The sequence below is a fragment of the Chlamydotis macqueenii genome, chromosome 1 (genome assembly GCF_036417535.1).
Source record: "Chlamydotis macqueenii isolate bChlMac1 chromosome 1, bChlMac1.mat, whole genome shotgun sequence".
In the NCBI taxonomy this organism is placed as follows: domain Eukaryota; kingdom Metazoa; phylum Chordata; class Aves; order Otidiformes; family Otididae; genus Chlamydotis; species Chlamydotis macqueenii.
This window is the reverse complement of record NC_141556.1, coordinates 114,952,208-114,970,739: the sequence shown is the minus strand read 5'-3', so window position 1 is coordinate 114,970,739 and position 18,532 is coordinate 114,952,208. Positions and strand designations below refer to the sequence as shown.

Here is an 18,532-nt window from a genome sequence, read left to right as displayed (position 1 = left end):
TACGTGGGCATCTACGTGACGTACTTTTACAACCAGATGCTCTAACCGGGCAGCAATATCTTGCCACAGAGTGGCAGCCCAGATAGGTTTGCCCCGACGCTGCCAGTTGCTCTGCTTCCATTGCTTTAACCATCCCCACAGAGCGTTTGCCACCATCCATGAGTCAGTGTAGAGATAGAGCACAGGCCATTTTTCCCGTTCAGCAATGTTTAAAGCCAGCTGGATGGCCTTCACCTCCGCAAACTGACTCGATTCACCTTGGCCTTCAGCAGCTTCTGCAACTCGTCGTGTAGGACTCCACACAGCAGCTTTCCACTTCCGATGTTTTCCTACAATACGACAGGACCCATCAGTAAATAGGGCATACCGCTTCTCATTTTCTGGGAGGTTGTTATATGGTGGGGCCTCTTCAGCATGTGTTACCTCTTCCTCTGGTGGCTTTCCAAAATCTTTGCCTTCTGGCCAGTCTGTAATTACTTCTAATATGCTTGGGCGATTGGGGTTTCCTATTCGGGCCCGCTGTGTAAGTAGTGCAACCCACTTGCTCCATGTAGCATCCGTTGCATGATGCGCAGAGGGGACCCTTCCTTGGAACATCCAGCCCAGCACTGGCAGTCGGGGCGCCAGGATGAGCTGTGCTTCAGTACCAATCACTTCTGAAGCAGCTCGAACTCCTTCGTATGCCGACAGGATTTCTTTTTCGGTTGGAGTATAGCAGGCCTCAGATCCTTTATATCCCCGGCTCCAAAACCCAAGGGGTCGACCACGAGTTTCCTCTGGTGCTTTCTGCCAGAGACTCCAGGTAGGGCCATTCTCCCCAGCTGCGGTGTAGAGCACATTTCTTACCTCTTGCCCTGTCCGGACTGGCCCGAGAGCCACCGCGTGAACAATTTCTTGTTTAATTTGTTCAAAAGCCTGCTGTTGTTCAGGGCCCCATTTAAAATCATTCTTCTTTCGGGTGACTTTATACAGAGGGCTTACAATCATACTATAATTTGGAATATGCATCCTCCAGAAACCCACAACGCCCAGGAAAGCTTGCGTTTCCTTTTTGTCAGTCGGTGCAGCCATAGCTGTTATTTTGTTGACTATATCTATTGGAATCTGACGACGCCCATCTTGCCATTTTATCCCCAAAAACTGTATCTCTCTTGCAGGTCCTTTCACCTTACATCGTTTTATGGCAAGCCCAGCTTTCAGGAGGATTTTAATTATTTTCTCCCCTTTTTGAAAAGCTTCTGCTGCTGTGTTGCCCCATACGATGATGTCATCAATGTACTGCAGGTGCTCTGGAGCGCCACCCTTTTCCAGTGCAGTCTGGATCAGCCCATGGCAGATGGTGGGGCTGTGTTTCCACCCCTGGGGCAGTCGATTCCAAGTGTACTGGACGCCCCTCCAAGTGAAAGCAAACTGCAGCCTGCATTCTGGTACCAATGGGATTGAAAAGAACGCGTTGGCAATATCAATGGTGGCATACCACTTGGCTGCCTTGGATTCCAGTTCATACTGAAGTTCTAACATGTCTGGCACAGCAGCACTGAGTGGTGGTGTTACCTCATTCAGGCCACGATAGTCCACTGTTAACCTCCACTCTCCACTTGATTTTCTCACTGGCCATATGGGACTGTTAAAAGGTGAGTGGGACTTGCTGATCACTCCCTGGCTCTCCAGCTGATGAATCAGCTTATGGATGGGGATCAGGGAGTCTCGGTTGGTGCGATACTGCCGCCGGTGCACAGTTGTGGTAGCAATTGGTACCTGTTGTTCTTCAACCTTCAGCAACCCCACAACAGAAGGATCCTCTGACAGACCAGGCAAGGTGGACAACTGTATAATTTCCTCCATCTCCAAAGCACCTACACCAAAAGCCCACCGATACCCTTTTGGGTCCTTGAAATACCCCCTTCTGAGGTAATCTATACCAAGAATGCATGGAGCATCTGGGCCAGTCACTATGGGGTGCTTTTGCCACTCATTCCCTGTCAGGCTCACTTCAGCCTCCAATACAGATAGCTGCTGGGATCCTCCTGTCACTCCAGAAATACAAATGGGTTCTGCCCCATTATATCTTGATGGCATCAAGGTACATTGTGCACCAGTATCCACTAGAGCTTTGTATTCTTGCGGGTCTGACGTGCCAGGCCATTGGATCCACACAGTCCAATAAACTCTGTTATCCCTCTCCTCCACCTGGCTGGAGGCAGGGCCTCTCTAATCCTGGCCACAGTATTCATTATTCATTTCTTAAATATGCATGAGAGGTCCCTTCAAGAGGGTCAGAACTAAAGCTATTCCTTCTACGCTCCCTATTGGAGACTGGTGCAACAATTTTCCGGGGAGAACTTCTATTTGCAATGGTTTTTCCACGCAACTCACGTACCCGCGCCTCTAGGGCAGAGGTAGGCTTCCCATCCCACTCCCTCATGTCCTCTCCTTGGTCACGCAAGGTAAACCACAGGGTACCTCGCCGCGTAAACCATCTCTCTTGAGCAGGGAAACGTTTACTCCTAATAGCTGAAATATTGGCCTGTACCGGTGGGGAATGGGACATATCTGCTTTGAATTGCTGGAACTCCTGGGATAGTTTCTCCACAGCCGAGACACAGGCCCTTAGGGAGGAAGACAGGCTTTCCTCGTACTGCCGGAGTCGGCCAGCCAGTTCATCCACTGTTTCTTCCTCTCCATCTTTCCAGGTCATAACTGCCAATGAGTTGGCATATGATGATGGTGCACTTCGAACAAACTTCCGCCACATTTGTCGTGTGCACCTGACTTCATCTGGATCCTTAGGTAACTGATCATTGTCCAGGTCATCATAAATAATCTCCAGCACAGCTAATTCCCTCAGGTACTGGATACCCTTCTCCATGGTAGCCCACTTGCCTGGATGACACATTATATCCTCCTTGAAAGGATACCTCTCCTTCACACCTGACAGGAGTCGCCTCCAGAGGCTGAGGGCTTGTGTCCCTTTTCCAACTGCTTTGTCAATGCTTGCTTCTCTAGAAATGGATCCCAGTTGCCTAGCTTCTCTGCCTTCTAATTCCAAGCTATTGGCCCCATTATCCCAGCACCGCAGCAGCCAGCTGATAATATGCTCCCCAGGATGACGGCTAAAATCTTTTCGCATGTCTCGCAGCTCGCTCAGGGATAGAAATCTGGTGCTCACTGTCTCCTTTAGGAGTTCTTCCCCTGAGGAAGAGCCTGCCTGCCGAGTTCTTCCTAGGCATGTAGCAAATAAACCTTCCTCTTCTTCCTCCTGCTCCATCCTAAAAGGGGCTTCTTCTTCCCTCACTAAACGAGCTGACTTCCGCTTCCAAGTCTTCTTGGATACAGGGGCAACTGAAACTAGCACAGGTTCACCCTCTGATTCAGCTGCAATGCCTGTTGCTGGGGTTTGAGTACCTACATTGCAGGTCAGTTTGTTCTCCCTCACACCATGCCACGTATTAGTATCTTGCCTTAGGGTAAATCTCGGGAGGAGATTCCCAAAAAGTGGGTTTGCAGCTCTAGACAAGACTTGGCACACATTCAAAATACATAACAACAACATCATAGTGGCTTGAATATCCCCCAGATCTTTAAAGTTCTCAAAAAGTGGCTTAACTACCCTGGAAGTGAAAGAATTCGGGAAGCTGTCCACATAGGAATACCAATTTATCTCTAAGGCCACTGATGTCACCATGTCATAGATGTATATGGCATAGTATAACAGAAGGATAATTCTCATCATTTTCCCTGAGGTGATAAACACCACCACTGGGAACACGTAGTACATATAAGAGCGTAGACAATACAACAACATAACCAACCACTGCAACATCATGACCAATAACTGACAACCAATACAACAAGCACGTATAAACAAATTTGTTTCAAGCAAAAAAAAAAAAAAAAGTCAGATCTGTTATTATCTCAACCCTTCGTGCCCCACATTGGGCGCCAAAATAACTGTCGTAGTTCAGCCCCAACGGGGACCAGACTACGCAGTCTCTCTCTCACTCCCCCGACTCTCCGAGAGAATAGGAGGAGATTTGACAAACAAAAGAAAACCAGGAAAAAAAAAAAAAAAACAAACACGTGGGTTGAGATTTGAACAAAAAGTAAATTTAACAGTAATGACAGAAGAAAACAATAGAGTGATGGAACACAAATACAGTATAATAGCTCACAACAGATCTCTACATCCAGTCTCTTCCAACTAGGAGGGCCTCCCTTCAGCACCCTCCTCACTTATATACTGAGCATGATGTCAGATGGGATGGAATAGCCCTTTGGCTAATTTGGGTAAATTAACCCCAGCTGTTAGCTAATTAGTTAACTATCCCAGCCATAGGGGCTACCAGCTTCAGTTCTCCACCCAGCTCAGGTAAATATTAACTCTATCCTGGCCAGAACCAGGACACACACCAAGCATTGACATAGACTTTACTGCTAGGCAAACTCATCTCTCATAAATTATGTTGCTACTAGCCTTAAATTATCCTCTCCTTTCTCCACATCTCTAAAATAAATTTTATTAAATGTACTGTATATTTAATCAGGTTTAGGACACTTATAGATCATTTCATAAAGACTTCTATGTTCACTTTCACTATGTGACAGACAAAGAGCAAAATAAGTCATTCAGTTCCTACAGAAGTATGAAAAGTCTCACCATAGTACACATTCCAGGTACAATAATAATTGTGAGAATGTAACACTTTGGTTCCTGAGTATGCTCCTTCTAGTGACTTGACAGGCAGGCTGAAGCCCACTCTCTGCTAAGAAAAGGCAGGATTAGGTCTTTTCTCACTGCTGCTGGAGAAATACCAGTGGCAGATCCTCTCAGTTTCTCCCAAGCCCCAGCGTGAGAACCAGAGGCATACTCACCTCACTGGTTCTCCTTTCTCTTATTAATTTTATAAAGGGGTTGTTGATGGGGGGACATCCTCTTCTGGCCATCTGGTTACTGCTGAATAGCATCAGACAGCAAGAGAGTTTGTCCTTAGGGCATGGGTCAAGACATCAGTAAAGACCACAGGCACAGAAATTATGCGGCAGGGGTAATTAATCCTGAAATTTGTCAGTGTGCTTCAGTCCCCAAATCTAAATGTGGGTCTCTATAGAAGAAAATGTGGCCATTGTCTTGGAAGTGCTATTCTGAGATTTGAAGGCACAGTAGCACGGTCTATAAACAAGAGTACAGTCTTTTGAGATCCGTGCTGTGTGACATCATAGCTGCACTGTGCCAAGACCTCTGCTTCTCTGTTCTTGTTAGCTGTGCCGTCTAGGTGCAAACTAAGCCAGTTATACACCCTCAGTGCAGTGCCACCCGTGCTATATCTTGCTCATGTAGTTGTTCTTTACTTCAGTATCTGCTTTCAGGCTTGATACTGTGAGATGCTGGTGCCCTAGCTCCCTGGGATCTCTTCAGAAAGCAGAAGGAGCCAATCACAGCTGACTGGGACCCTGGGCTAACACATTTGTCCTGCCCTGTTGCTTACAGCTGGACTCCAGCACTAGCGAAGTATTTACAGAATATATCTTGTTTCTTGACGTGGCTCATGTCCGTGTTGGAGGAACTCTATACCACTCCAGCTGGACCGCTGCTGTGACTGAGTGGGATGCAGAATTTGAGTTAAGTCATGTCCAAGTAAAGCTGTCTACATAGAGTCGAGGGAAGTGCTGTAAGCACAATATAAACCTTTTATGTTGAACACTTGGGAGGCAAGGAGGCAGAGGGGCTTTTATTCATTATGGTGTGTCTTGCTGATCTTAGAAAAAAGTGGTGGTACTAATTAATTGGATAATGAAATGCATTCATTTAATGGTCATGAAATTAAATAATAGCATGAGTGAGGAAAATGCAAAGTGAAAGCAAGCAAAATATTTGATGCTGTTCCTGCTAATATGCTTCACCATCATTCTGGTTTCAGCCTGCCTTGAAGGAAGACTGACACTACCGCTAAATGAGGTGGTGTTTTTTTTTTCCAAGATGAGCGAATGTAAGTTGGAGCTAGGATATGATGCAAATTAGGAACAGGGCATCCAAGGAGATTTACGGACATAAGATAAAATATTTTCATCCAATTTCTGTCAGCTTGCCATGTAAATTTGACCCCTGATACTTTTTCAGTGGTCAAACTTCACATTGGAGTTCATGACCCACAGGTAAAAGTACAGGTCTGAGCAAGACAAGGCCCAAACTTCTGATCTGAAATGGATAATGAGAGAGGGAAGTCTGTTTATCTTATTTGCCAGTATAATCCATAATCCAACCATATCTGAGTTTGACTGAAGAACAGATTTTATACAAGGTAGGATGAGTAGGATATCTACAAGGAGAATAGAGTCTATTTTAGCCTGGTTTCACTAGTTTACATTCATCTAAGTTCCACCGTAAGTAAAAGCTGTTATTATTTAAATAGGTCATTTTTATCAGATGCATAATTATTTAAATAATTACATGCAAAGTTATTTAAATAGAAATGTGTAGTGAAGTCTAATTTCTTATGGGCAGCTATATATACATAAACCAATCTTGTTGCCTTCCCTTCTCTCCTCTGGGCTGCTGTGCTCATTTTCTCTAGTGGAGAGGACACTTGCTCTGTAGGAAGAGCCCATGCAGCTGCTTTGCAAGGTACTTCAGAGGTGTCCCAACTGGAAAGAAGTCTTTGCTCCTAACATGCTTTTGTTATTGTCTCTCATGGTGGTTACTAGAAGCTGCTTTTTCTGTACCTGCCATCTTGGAAACAGACAGCAGAAGATGAGTCCTTGCAACTCTCCTGTTTACACTAATAGGAGAGTCATTTGAGATTTCCAGCATGGTACTTAGCATTCCTCTTGCTTTTGCTTTAACTTGTCTTCATCTCCTGTTTTCCTAACACCATCCTTCAGAGTGAGCATTTGGTACTGTCATTAAAGCGTCGTTCACTGGAAATTTTACTTAGTGAGCATGTTACCCTAAAATGTAAATAAGTTGTCATTACAAAGTCTTTACGATCCATGAATAAAAAGCACCTTATTTAGATCAATCTACAGATCTAACGTGTCACAGCAATGTCTAAGTGCTATGTAACTGTAAACCAATTGCCTTAGTGATGGTTAGAGCAAAGGAAGCACCAGTTAAGGCTGTTCTGCTGACCAGTGCTAACTGAGAGAGCAGAGCTCAGTGGCAGATCAGGGTCCAGCCTGGGACAGATCCAGCATCAACTCTTGTCCCTTAACCAGACAAGGACATTAGTAATGTGTGCGTACCACTTACAAGCTCCCTTCCAGCTGTCTGTAGCTTCATATCTTAATTGAGTCATCTTTAATATAGAAAATACAAAAGTGACATGTTGATTAAGCTTTCTTGGGCTGCTGCTGTACTTTCTTTGGAAGAATTTCAGTGACTGTCTCTCATAGAGCCCTCGGGTGCAGGGTCCTTGGTAAATCCATGACACCCTTCCAGCAATTGCCATCGTGAACCTGTGTCTTCGTTATGGCAGATAACATTACTGGCTGAACCTCACTTTTTCCACATGATTGCATTCGGTTTTCAGGGGTTTTGGTTCTGTTTTGTTTTCAAAGACAATCCTGTAGCATGACTTTTGAAATCATTAGTATTCGCAGGTGTGTGTGTGTGTGTCCTTCCAGCTCTGTTTATAGCACATTACTTGGAAATCAATATTCTCATAAAAAGTTTTAATCAAAAATGTGTTCAGGAGGCAAACACGCCTCTCAGTCTACTACCCTTGGGTTTGTGAGGGAAGCAATAACTGAGCTACCTTGGATTAACTAGCTACTTACCTAGTAGCAGTGTCACTGCAGCAGCACAAGCTAGGTAATGCTTCCCAAACATCCCAGCTGCATACTTTATAATCATTCAAGTTAATGTATCTGTCTAGTTAATGTAAAATTGTATTTTAAGGCATTACATGGGTTAGCATTGTCCTGGTTCCCCGTTTTCTTACTATTTCTATGCAGGTAGACTGCAGTTTATATCTTCCGATAACAGAAGGGCAATGACTTGTGGTCGGCTCTTCTATCTCAAGGTAGTATTAAAACTGTAATGCATCAATACTTTAAATCTGGGTATTTGTATCCTCCTATTTACATTTATTAATATGAACTGGCTTTCATACTAAAGTAACAACATGGACTAACTGCAACCTTCCTGTAGAGGACCAAATAAATTTAGGCATCAGAGGATTACCTGGTCTCAAACCATGTTTGTATAACCTAGCAGCTGGTCTGTGCCCCATAAGAAGCAAGTGGGTTATTTCAATACAGTTTCAGCTCAAAAGACACTTGCCTATAAAAATCCTGTCTGGCACCTCCTTCCCTTAGCAGGGACCTTAAGAATAGAAATCCAGTGGCTCCAGGGAGCAGAACTGAGTCCAGTCAGGTTAAGTGGGAAACACAGCATGCAAAAGTTTCTATTGATGCTACCATCTATCATTTTCTGTGCATAAAGAGGGAAGGAACATTAGTCTCCAGGATTGCCAGGTTGCTCATTTCTACAGGTAATAAAATAACTCTAAGGAATGGAATAGAAGCAGATTAATAAAATAAGAAAGAAGAAAGACAATTTGGACATGTAAATTCATTGGAGCATTTCAATAAAATACTTGCCTTCTGGCTTTATTTTTAGTGGCTGGAAATTGATTGGCTGCTTGTGATTAACATTGAGCTGTTTCTATTATCTACTGCAGCTTAGAAAGTTTAGGTTCTTTCCTTTTTTTTTTTATGTGAGGAATTGCCATACACAGTCGCACAGCTGATTTTCAAAGACTTCTGCCATGAAAGAGAATTTTGGCAGGCCAAATCGCATTATTTTCCCTTGTCTTTCAAACAGCTATTCAGGCACTGCTAAAAGTGTCTTAAAATGCTATTAATAGCAGATGCTTATGTTACTGTGATCAAGACTGAATAACATTTAACCTTTGTCTGTGTTTCTGTCATGAAAATTAATTCTTCAGTAGTTTCCTAGATCATAATCCCTCCTCCTCTTCACAAGATCCCAGGGAGAGCAAAATGCTTGCATCATGGTAATAGTACGTGTGGATGCAGCAACAAGAGTAGGTGATGCTGGGCTGAAACTGTAGAGCATCCTGTTATACACCTTCAGAGTTGTTTTATGTAAGCATTGCCAACAGTTTTTGGAGAGGGGCTGAGGGGAAAAAACACATCCCTCTTGAAGTTTCCTTCAACGTGAGGGCTGGGAAGAAAAACTTCTTCCTCTTCCACAAAGGTGGTCAGCTTGTTTGCATTTAAATGCCATCCTTACCTCGTAGACTCAAAAAGTCTGACTCTGGAAAATTAATCCAGACCAGAAATCCATTTGTACTGATTGTTTTGACAACCTCCTGCAGACCTGTATTCCTGTCGTGGTTTTGTTTAGTGAGGGGGGGCCTAGGGTGGTAGCTTCTGTAGGAAACTGCTAGAAGTCGCTCCCCTTTGTTCAGGGGACTTGGCCAGGCCTAGGGCGGACCCACTGCTGGCCAAGGCCGAGCTGATTGGTAGCAGAATGTCTCGTGATAACGCCAGGTGGAACAAAAGGCCTTTATAGAAGCTTTCTTCTTTTTGTTTTTTCTGGTTTACTTCAGTGAGCACTCACCGAGCATCTTGTTCTCACATGGTAATATGGAATTTAAAAAATTCACACCTAAGCACTTTTCCATACAAATTCTGTTGTCTGCCAGTAAATTCTTTTGTAACACTTCTCAACTGCAGACTAAAGAATTTCAGTTATAAAAAATAAGATCCTTGTTATCACTAGTCATTTTTCTTGTCCTAAGAATTTTGTAATCTTTAGTCTCTTTCCTGGGCAGAGGTGATAAAAAACATAATTTAAATACAATATGACATTTTTTCTCCTGAAGAAAAATGTAGATTTTATTCTAATCAAGTTTTCGTAACGTGTAATGTATTGTTCCAGATTAACCCGTGCTTTTCAAAAGATAGCACAGTACACTGAAAGCATCCAGTGTAAAGTACATTTACCTTTCACTCTCTTTCAACAGATTCTCTCTATGGGAATGATGACCGAATACTACCACTACTTTTTTACAACATTGGTAAGGAACACTAAAGATTTGGGGATGAATTTTCTCTGTTGCAGAAAAGACAATTAAAAATTAACGCTTTTTCTAAGAGATCTTTATTGCCATTATTCAAGGAAACCCCTGGAGAATGAGTACTAACACTCTTTAGTAATATCAAGGTCACAATTTTGTAAGGAAGGTGTTTCGCAGTATCTGCTGTGGGGCTGGCTCATACTTTAATGTAGTGAAATTTAATAGCGGTATTGTGTTTAAGGAGGAGCCATCGGTACAGGTGGCTCAAAATAATGAACGAATGGCTTTGCAGTGGAGCTGAGGGCAAGTACAGTTAGTGCAGTTCAGGTAGTACAGGTAGTGCAGTTCATCGCTAAAATGTTTAATTTACTTACAAAAACACAAAATCAGATATCTATAGAATCACTTAGGAAATGTTATAGTAAAAGAAAATCTCTAAATTTTCTTTCATGGTACAAATGTATAAATACTTATTTCAGAGCATTTTTCCTATATTTTAACTTATATGCTCTATAAAAAAATATATCTCAATCCATGCTTGAAGTTCATTTGCATTGTAAACTAGAAAGATGAAAAGGACCAATATTACTGGAAAATCCTGGAGGGCTGGATTATATCAGTTGATGTGCATCAACTTATTCTTATTTCCTTTCCGTATAAAATTTTATCTGGAAGTGAAAAATTGTTTTGAATCCAATAGTCAATTCATTAGTCAGAAAAGACTCTCTAGCTATTTTGAACTTGAAGTAGTAGCTTGAAATAGTTCTTTTCAAGGCCATTTTAACATCAAGAAAAATGTGAAAAATTAGGATTTACTGTTGAACTTACAGTTTTATATAATAGCAGTGACTCTAACATACAATGGTAACCACTAACAACAATATGCATGAGATAGTATACAGCAGTAAGAGTGGTATCTCAGCGTTGTGGTATTATAAATGTTGACATTTTGATGGTTACTGTGGTATTAAACCATGACCAACACATTTGTCATTTTACTAGCCTGCTGGGATCAGCAAAAAGTTGTTTTGAAAAACAAAGCCTTCAGGCTTTGAAAAGCAGTTATCATATTTCCACTGCCTGATAAATACACCTGTGGAGTGTGCCACACAATTATATCACTTAGAATATCCATTATTTTCCTGCCCTGTAAATGCTGAGCACTGAAATGCATGGACTTACTGTGCACTGGCCTGACACATCCATTAGACATACTGGCAGCAAGTCACCTGAAGGAGGCAAGGCAGGAGAAAAATGGGATTCGTAAGTAGTAAAAGTGTATCGGTCTCGACATCTCTTGGAATTTTCCTTCCCTAAGTTGAGAAATAAGCTTGACTTTGGCCAGCTAATTTCTCATGTTGGTTTGTCAGATCTGTAACATTGCTAGAGGACTGCTATAAATTAAAATTAGGTACTGCTGTGCAGGTTGGTTGCAAAATAGTGTTGCTGTGGTGAGCTGATTTTTACGTTCCAATAAAGCAGATATGTGGTTTGTCATAAGTTTCACACAGCTTTGGTTTATTCAGATTTATAGCTGAAGTGGCCATGACTAGGCTTTCTTGTTCACAGAGACAAGAAAGCCAGCACTTGAGCTTTGGATTGAAAATCAAATGCAATTTTGCCCTAATTCTACCTTCCAAACATTTCGCTTTAAAAATACTACATCTGGTTTTGTTTGTTTTCTTAACGGTGATTTAGGACCTGTTTGCATTAGACTTGGAACCCTACAGATACAGCGGAGTAAATATGACAGGGTTTCGCCTGCTGAACATTGAGAACCCGCAAGTTTCATCGGTCATTGAGAAATGGTCAATGGAGCGGCTGCAGGCACCACCAAAACCAGAGACTGGCCTCCTTGATGGCATGATGACAGTAAGTGAACAACCACAATGATGCAGGGGCAGCTACAGCACGCTTCGCAAGGCTGTTCTAGTGGGTGTGAACAGATTCCATTACTGCTTTATTTCACAATGCAAATGCTGAAGCAGCATCCCCAAAACAGACTTTCTTTTACCTGCTTCTCCACAGAAGTATGTTTGCTCCGTGAAGCAATGTTGTGCTCATCTATGTGACAAACTACTGACAGGCAGCTCTAGAGATGAGTGACAATTCTCTGTCATGGTGCTGTCCAGCTAAAATCATTCATCTTATTGTTGTCAAATGTATATACTGCTGCCTCATTTCTCTAATGATGTTCTGCATGGAGTGAAGAACATAACAGGAAATAAAAACTTTCATAGCAGGTATATGATTTATAACCTGCAGGGAAAGATATTGTACATGTAGACAGGTAATAGCATTTTTAAATTGGAAAAGTGGTCTTTCTCTTCATTTTCATCATCTACAGCAATGCTGCCTTTTAAGATATAATTTAAAGATAAATGAAAGGTATCATCAAGCTAGGAAATTAGGATTTCCTCCCTACCACTCCCGAGAAGCAAAGGAAAGAATAGGAACTGTTACATTGACAGCACGACTCCATTCAATTTGGTGAGGTGAAGGGTTGCCATCTTTTTGCAATACAAGATAATATATCTTATGTATTGAGTGGAGTTCGAAGTGATATGAAACAGACTTTGTTGCAGATGATTGCAGGGAAAATTTTGAAACATCCTAACATCCTGAAGAGAAATGCATTATGTGTGCTATCTCCAGCATTTAAAAAAATTTTGCTTGTTTGGTCAATGCCACTGTGATCACTTACACGCAAAGCAGAGGGGAAAGCTGTCCCTGAGAACTCCTAAGATGACTACACAAGACCTGCAAGGGTTGCTATTCACACATAGCTATTCACCTGCATTCACCCAATTGTAAAACTAGGAAAAACAAAGTTCTTCTAGACTCATGCACTCCCTTGTATCTCTGACTCTTATCCTCTCCTTTGCATCTCTAATTTCTTAGTGTCCCTGATGCTCTGAAACAGCATGAGCACCAAGGAAAACATGTTCCTAGTTGGCTGTGATCATTTAAATATTCATAGCAAGTCCTGCTTATTCAGGTGATGGAGAGCTATCATACTGCTATATTTCATTAGACAATAAGGCTATGACAAGCTGCACAGTATAAGGAGATCAGGATTACATGTCCAGTTGTTAACTCAAGATTTCTCCCTTCTGGTTCATGCTATATTGTTTGCCCTGATGTCAGATTGTGGGAAGTCAGCAGGGCATGACCAAGACAGTTTTGAGTTCACGTTCCACTTTATGCCCAAATTGCACACGGAAGTGTAGCTGTTCTAATGAGATCTTTGGATTTCTTTAAAATAATTTAAATAGAATATGAAAATCAGAAAGTTAAGTTCCAGGACTAACTTTTAGTGCCTTTCTTCTGCATGAGTACAGACATCAATATAAGGTGGTTTGCTTCAGAAAATGAGGTGACCTTTCATCCCTCCATGCAACCCCAAGCCCTAAACCAGAACAACAGTGAGGTGAAAATAAAAGGCTAAGGGAGGTAATACAACCTCCCAGTTGCTGCATGGCAGGATGGATGAATAACAAGTTACACAAACACAAGATTCAAACAGCCAGATCTGGCAATGCTGCCAACATACAAACAATGTGAGATGCACCACATTATCAAGTAAAAGCATTGGTGGTCCCAGATAGTAGTGCAAAGTGAGTTTATGCACTAAAACATTTTCACCAAGTATCTCTGGAATCTCTAGGACTGAGACACAGGCATACTGGGAATTCAGTGGTCAAGTAAAATTCAATTCTGAATGCACGTTGTGCCCAGCCTAATGTAAAAACCGATCTGAAGTCCATTGACATTGATGGGAATCTTTCGATTGATTTTGAGGGATTTTGGATCAGGCCTTTAGTCTCCAGGTCTACTTGGAACAAGTATCTGTTTTAAGTCACCAGACACTGAGATCAGCTGTTATTGTCTCCTCCTGCTTGCCTCACTATCTGTAATGTCTTCAATTTGCTCTGATTGTGAGAGCGTTGTTTTGGGCAGCTCTTGACTAGTCTCAAGAGCGATTCCTCATCTGCAGTATATTAAGATTAGTTGATAAATTCAGATCATATTTGATTGCCAGCAAAAACCTTCAATGCTGGTAAGACTGATGCTGTTGTAATTTACTTAGGTAAATGAAACAGACAAAGAATCAAATCTATTAATTTCCCAAAGGAATTGCATGGGAAAGGAATAAAAAATGAGTTAGCTTTGCACTTCATATAAATGAGTCCACTTTCTCATCTGCAGAGTTAGTACTTTTTTTTAAGGCCTCTACTTAATTATTCAGTAGTTTTACAAGAAGGCTAAGCACTTCACTTTTACAGCATTCCTGTAAAAACAAAACGCTGTTCCCACCTCACACATGAGAGCAGTAAAGCAGAGTGGAGATGAGATGAAGGTGAAATTTTTCTAAAACTTCGCAGTGATAAAGGGTGACAGGGTTTGCGATCTTAGTTTGAGGCTTATTGGGCATGTTTTTAAACCAATAAACCCATTATCAAAAGAAACATAGATGCACAACCAGCATCCAGTAATTTTAGTAATATTTAGGTGTCTAAGGGCTGTATTCATCTGTCCTGTCTCACACAACCAGAAATTAAATGTCTAAGTCCAACTTAATCATAAAAAACAGCATCTTGAAATGACAGCTGACCTATCTAAGATGATATGGGAGGTGTGACAGGGGAACAACCCTGGCCAAATATCAGTGGGGCCATTTCATACATTTGTGCCAAAAGCCAAGATGCTTGAGGGACGTAGACACTTAGAGACAGTAGATACCTGTCTGGTGGGATACCTACCACCTGCTTGCTAGGATTGATTTCCCTGCCTAGCAGGGCCTGCCTGCCACTTGGGGAAGTAAACAGTCCCACAAGCACCATGAGAAGAGTGGCAATGGGTAGGTAGCACAGACGCCAACTGTCAGCCCTCCCACACGTCCCCATGCCGTGCCACCATACCAGACCAACCTGCAGGCTGGCCAGAGACTGGCCTGAGCTTCGAAAAGCACAGTGCTTTCAAGTGACACACCTTGAGGTGCTGAGAAACTTTGGCCAATCCCATGAGGAAACTATAGAAGACTGGGTACTGCAAAGTGCTTGGCCCTAAGACATGCCTGGAGGATGAGGCCTGGGCTGCTGTATCACCTGAAGCTTCTTAAAACTCCTCTCCTGTCTGCTACCTTCCTGTACTGGATTCACCAACCCCGCTCTTCCTGTAGCTACCCAATGTAGCTTTCTTCCCAACACTCACCTGAAAACGCTCTGAAATTAACAAATCCTTAAAAGTGTATGTTTTTTGCACCTCAGATTTCTGTGAAGAGCCCAGTAGTGGCCTTTTCCATAACAATAACCCAAGGGAACAGTTCTCAGTAGAGAAAAGCAGGGAGGGGTGACAAAGATGTCCGTTAAAGAAAGCCTTTCTGTTTTTCTTCATGCAGACTGAAGCAGCTCTGATGTACGATGCTGTTTACATGGTAGCAGTGGCCTCCCAGCGTGCCTCCCAAATGACTGTCAGCTCCCTGCAGTGCCACAGACACAAGCCATGGCGTTTTGGACCCAGATTTATGAATCTGATAAAAGAGGTAAGTATAGACCGTGAGCTTATGGTCAACATAATCGTTACTTTCTTCTTTACTGCACAGCCTGCTCTTTGTCATGTGCTGTGCTCTGGTTTCTGGCACTCAGATGCCCAATTCTTTGTCACCTTCCAAGCAGAGAAATGCTTGGAAAACTATGGCCTGCATACTGGTGGAGACTTTATCTGGTCTTTGAAAAAAAGAAACTGCTAAACTGTAGGTGTGATAAAATCTCAGACTAACACTTCATAAGACTGCCCATATTTTTTGCTTTGTTAATGTTATGATTATGTTGTTGTATACAGTTTCTAAAAATATGTGATAACAACAGCCATTTTAGAAACTGAAAGAAAAGCAAGTCTGTAGCTCTGTCCTTGTTTCACCACTTAATTCCAGTTGTTTTGCAGATTTTTTTGATCAGTAATCAATATCCAGAAAATATTTGAGCCGGTATTTCTAAAGAAGTAAACTGCTTCATAAAGTCATGCACTATCTATGTCATAAGAATGCATCACTGATCCACAGATGTTCTAAAAAATACATATTTTAGCTGAAATGCCTTCACTCTTCCAAAAGTTTGTTTTTTATTATGAATTTCAAATGGTAACTTTTCCTTTAGTGAAGTGTGTAGAAATTAAAATTGGAAATTATGTGGAGTTTCCTATGTATATTTCATCTTTTTCCCCCAGTTCTTGTCCATGACAGTGTAATTCCTCTCAAAATCACAGTCATTAGCACTTGTGTAGGTGGAACAAGACCTATAGGCTGAGGTATAAGGTAAGTGGTGGCAGCATATTGGTGCATACACCTGAATCCAGAAAAACAGGAGGAGCAAACTGAAAGACAAGACATGTGGCGGTTACAGCACATGTAGAAGAGCTGTCATCACCTTCTCCAAACCTAAGTTAATTTTTTAGAATTGCCATATATGACGTGGTGATTCACCTACATAGAAAGCATTGAAAGTTCCTGAAACAGTGCCCTCCACACAGGGTGTTTTATGAATTTTAAGGTTTCCTTGTAAGCTTCTCTCTTTGAAAGTATAAAGAAAAGCCAAGAGTTACCCCAGTACTCACGGACCTGACTTAAGAATTAAGGAAGCTTTGAGATACTTTCCTCACTGTGACACAATCACGGGAACACCTAGAAGAGTCAGGGAAGTAGCACTGGTAAAGATTATTTCTGTCACACTAACATCAGCCATGTTCCATCCAGCTCCCTCACCAGGGAGGAGGTGGGAAGACTGTAACAGGAACAGTAAAAAAGACAGGAGAAAATTGTCTCACAAGTATTTGTAATAAGGATGAACTTCTCCCTCTCTTCTGATTTGATCTAAGTGGGAACCAAGTGGGAACCTTCGCTTTTGTACTTATCAACCCCAAACTAAATGAGGTAGCATTGCTACTCAAACAATTTCTCATGCATTTTAAGAATAATTATAATGAAATTGAAAGTTAGCAAAAGACTTTGTATCGGTGAATTCACCTGCGTAATTCTATAGTGGTGATTTAGTGGTAATTTTGGGTGATGCTGAATATATAGCATAAGAGTCCTGAATCCTCATCCAGAAAAAGAACTTTAACCAAGAGCACAAGATGTATCTCAGCAGATTCAATTCAAAGCTTAAACAGTTATACAGTTCACATTTATCATGTACAGTTAGCTTTCCTTGCATGGAGTGAGATATGTGAGCTAATTACTGATTATTTTGCAGATAGTGTCTGTCATGGTCAGTAAAACACTGATTTAAATACTCCAAGAGTCTTATCTTCTGTTTCTGTTCTAGCCAAAAAAGATTGTTGTTAAAAGTACGGGATAAGGTTTAATAAGACAGTATTACATTTCTCATAAATGCTCTGCCTAGCAAGGTCCAAATGTATTTGCTATTTAGTTTCCTGACCTTGCTAGTTCACGTTAGGATCAGGTTTGCTCAACAAGTATAGCGGAACTGTGTAAATCAGGAATCAAGTGAAGAGGCACAGAGAAAAAAGTCAAGCAGGGAGAATGATAGTCTGGGCCCACATAAGTACAATTTCATTTTACTGTTTTGTGATATGGTACTGACAGTCTGTGAAGGCATTTTACACACTGGTCTGAACACGAATATTCTGTATGGGAGTCTAAATAAAGAGTTTTCAGACAAACAGGTTGCATGCAATGAGTCCTGCAGATGCTACAGCTTAGAAAGTATTTTGATGGCTCTGGGGTGGTTTTTTTGCACTTAGTTTTAGTGAGGATAAGAACTGCAGTCATCTCATTTGCAATGTGGGCTAATGCTATAAAATGCCAGGCTGCTGGCAACAGAAGGGATCTCAGGTCTCTTGCCTGGACCTGAGCAGAGGTTAAGGTGGATAGCCTCCAACTTGTATAGCAGCTGACAGGCTGCTTCTCTTTTCACTCAGCAAATGGAAAATTAATTTTTTTTCAGCCTGTCGCTGTCCTGTTGGAAGTCAAGGTTCAGGTCATATCTGGTCCTCAGGTACACAGGAGTTAGCTTCTTCCTGAAAGCAACTGGAAAGTAGATACCCTAGGGCAAAATATTGCCTTTTGATCCATGCTGATCTGACTGCATGCACATTAGAGTCAGTTTCTGGATTTTTAGAGTACGTGAAGACAAAGATGGATAGTTTAATGTGAGAATACTCCTCCCTTGACCTTAAGACTTCAAGTAAGAGTACCAGGTAACAGCAGTAGCAGATCCACAGCCTATTTTTCTTAATAACCAAGACTGGAAGTGCTACCAGCAAGACCATAGGAGAGAAGCACTAGCAAAAATGTCTGAGGCTACAGAGTAATTAATTACAGCAGTAAAAAAGAGTAATCTTCTATGCTCTAAAGATCTCAGGAGCTAATGATGATTGTAGGAAGCATTTGGAAATTTGCAGAGAAAAGCAAGCCTGACCAAAGCCTCGCAGCCCTGAGGATGGCATTGAGGTCAGAGAGGTCACCA

At 41.8% G+C, this 18,532-nt stretch overlaps 1 protein-coding gene across 2 annotated transcripts in view; it reads left to right on the top strand.

The window, feature by feature from the left end:
• GRIK1 (glutamate ionotropic receptor kainate type subunit 1) overlaps positions 1–18,532 on the top strand; it is a 175,697-nt gene that overhangs the window by 106,743 nt on the left and 50,422 nt on the right. For both annotated transcript variants that reach the window (XM_086764442.1, XM_086764448.1), the window contains exons 5-7: positions 9,990–10,043; positions 11,742–11,915; positions 15,445–15,588. In XM_086764442.1, the coding sequence (XP_086620568.1) occupies positions 9,990–10,043; positions 11,742–11,915; positions 15,445–15,588 (372 nt within the window). The remainder of the gene's footprint in view (positions 1–9,989; positions 10,044–11,741; positions 11,916–15,444; positions 15,589–18,532) is intronic.